Below are 2,489 nucleotides of genomic sequence, written 5' to 3'. Positions count from 1 at the left end.
CCTGGCCGCCTGCCCTGCCCCCACCAGCCGGACCGCGGATTGGGCCCCCCCAGCAGCATCCCGCTGGGCCGGGCCCTAATGCTCCCTCCGCCTGGGGGCCGTGTGGCCAGGCTGCCCCCCAGGCGCCCTAGGGATTGACGCCCCCACGGACGCACTTTGCTAATTGCCGGCGTGCAGTCCTGCTACCCGTGCAACAGAAGCTGGGTAGAAACCAGTGTCGGGAGTTGTTACATATTTTCAAGCACCGACTTTGTGGCTGGGCGCCCATTTTTATGTCACGATTACTTTGCGCGCGTGGCCGGTCGAAACGTAGTGTGCGATCACCCGCTAATTGCATAATGTACGCAACCTAGCAGGGGCCTTCTTCACGTTTGTAGCACAAAATCTGCCTCCTCGAGCACTTTGACGCTGCCGGTTGTTTGCTCACCGGCGTTAACGCGAGCTCCCGGGAGCTCAGGTTTGTAGCTAGAGCTGAAGACAGCGTGCAGGGCTGTGAAATGCACGAGAGACGTTACGGAGAGCAGCCAGCAGACATCGCTGCGGGAGGAAGGATGATCGCGTGAGAGCGATGTTGTAGCAGCGATGGTCCAGACGTTATGTGAGAGGCAGGGGGTTATTCAGGCGATGTCTTGGGTTGCACCAGCTGGGTAGTTGGGATAGTGTCAGGCAAGCTTTCGAATGCAAGATGTTCTTCATCAGGAGGAGCTGGCGGCGTGAAGAGATTAGCAGGAATCCAGGAGGCGATTATAAGCCGTGACTTGGGGTGGGATAGCTGTGTGCACAGGTGCGGGCTGGGGAGTGGCGCTGCGGAGACGGGGCCAGCACAAGGCTCCTGCTGGGCTGCACGAACAGCGGCGTCACCCGAACGTCAAGGGCAGCGATTCTCCACTCTGTGCAGCCCTGGGGAGGCTTCCCCTGGAGCCTTTTTGTCCAGGTCTGGGCCCCGTGCTTGAAGAAGGATGTGGGCAGATTGGAAAGAGTCCAGAGCAGGGCAGCAAAGACGTTCAAGGGAGACGAGACTGCTGAGAAGGGGCTGGGAGAGCGAGGGGCGTTGAGAAGAGAAGCCTCGGAGGGGGATTTAATCACAGCCTTCAGATGGTGGGGATGGGCTTCTCTCTGTGGCCGTTGGGGACGGGACTAGGAGAACGGCTTCAAGCTGCAGCAGGGGAAACTGAGGCTGGGGATGAGGAAAGTGCTGATGCTGCGGGTGGTTCAGCTGCCCAAAGACATGGGGGAATCTCCGTCCTTGGGAGCTTTCAAGAGCCACTTGGGCAGGCGCTTGCTGGGCTGGTCGAGTCGGGGACAGTCTGCCTGGAGCAGGGGTCGGACTGGATGTGACCTGCCGAGGTGACAGCCGCGTGTCGTTGCAGGGCGGCGTGCATGGGAGCCAGTGGGGATGTATGCGGTGTACAAGCAGGCGCACCCCCCCACGGGGCTGGAGTTCTCCATGTACTGCAACTTCTTCTCCAACACTGAGCGCAACCTGGTGGTGGCGGGGACGTCGCAGCTCTACGTCTACAGGCTCAACCATGACTCTGAGGTACCCCCCGCTTGCAGCCGTGCCCTGGGTCTAGGGAGGCCTGGCGCTAATCCTGTGCCCTGTTTGGGCACCCAGCCCTCTGCTGCAGTTCAGGGCAGGTGGCTTTTAGGCACCTTTGAGCACTGAAGGGGCTGATTCTGCAGGTGGGGGCAGTGGCTCATAACCCCAATGGAGCCGGCTAGCCTGGTGCAGCGCTGCGCTTGCATTGCTGCACTGCTTCTGGTGCTGGAGCCGGCTCGAGGACCTCGGAACGGCTCTGCCTGGCTCCCCAGAGGCATGCTCTTAGCTCTGCACACAGCCTGCGCTGAAAAGTGCTGCAGGAATTCGAGCATCGATAGAGACCCAGCTATGCCGTGCCCTGCAGCAGGAAGCCCCCTCATTCTTGGAGGACTCTCCTGGACCTCTGGGCTCGTGGTCCCGCTTCTCCTTTGTGGTTGCCTGCCAGTCTTTGCAGGGGAGCTGCTGGGGGTCTAGTTCTGCCTCGGTGGCTGCCTGAAATGGGCAGTTTCCCTGGCTGTGATGGGGACGGGACTCATTGGGAGGAGGAGGGCTGAGCGCTGCAGCTCTGCTCTAGGACCTTGCTTCTGCTGCAGCTGAAAGGCTTTTCTGCTCCAGGGCTGCAGCGCTGGCACTTCGGTCCCCGCCTTGAGCGCTGAGCTCTCCCTCTGTGGGCATCAGCCCATCAGGGCATCGTTCCCTTTTGCCGGGGTGGTGGCTGCTGCTCTTGCTGAGAGGGAAGGGAAGGAGAAAGCAATATGCCTCTCGCCTGCAATGAACCTGGGCAGTGGTACGAGGCTGCATGGGGGGTGCTTACCTTTCTGAACCTGCGGCTGATGCTTGTGCTCTGACTGACATAATATTTCACAGGTGCTGGCATTGTACTTGCAGCACGTTTTGGTGTTCCCAAGGGGCTGAGGGCAGGGGCATTGGCAGAGCCGTGGGTCAGACC

General features: G+C 60.6%; 1 protein-coding gene across 5 annotated transcripts in view; it reads left to right on the top strand.

The window, feature by feature from the left end:
* The first annotated feature begins 14 nt into the window (after window positions 1–14).
* Window positions 15–2,489, top strand: part of CPSF1 (cleavage and polyadenylation specific factor 1) — a 27,599-nt gene continuing 25,124 nt past the window's right edge. For 4 of the 5 annotated variants that reach the window (XM_014527110.2, XM_025194786.1, XM_014527109.2 and 1 more), the window contains exons 1-2: window positions 15–598; window positions 1,371–1,540. In XM_014527110.2, coding sequence (XP_014382596.2) covers window positions 583–598; window positions 1,371–1,540 — 186 coding nt within the window. In that variant the 5' untranslated portion in view covers window positions 15–582. Of the gene's footprint in view, window positions 599–1,370; window positions 1,541–2,489 lie in introns of those variants that run through there. The other variant, XM_025194788.1, reaches the window with a different exon arrangement.

The sequence above is a fragment of the Alligator sinensis genome, unplaced genomic scaffold, assembly GCF_000455745.1.
Source record: "Alligator sinensis unplaced genomic scaffold, ASM45574v1 scaffold1905_1, whole genome shotgun sequence".
Classification (NCBI taxonomy): domain Eukaryota; kingdom Metazoa; phylum Chordata; order Crocodylia; family Alligatoridae; genus Alligator; species Alligator sinensis.
The sequence above is the reverse complement of the archived record's forward strand: the minus strand, read 5'-3'. Positions and strand labels throughout refer to the sequence as shown.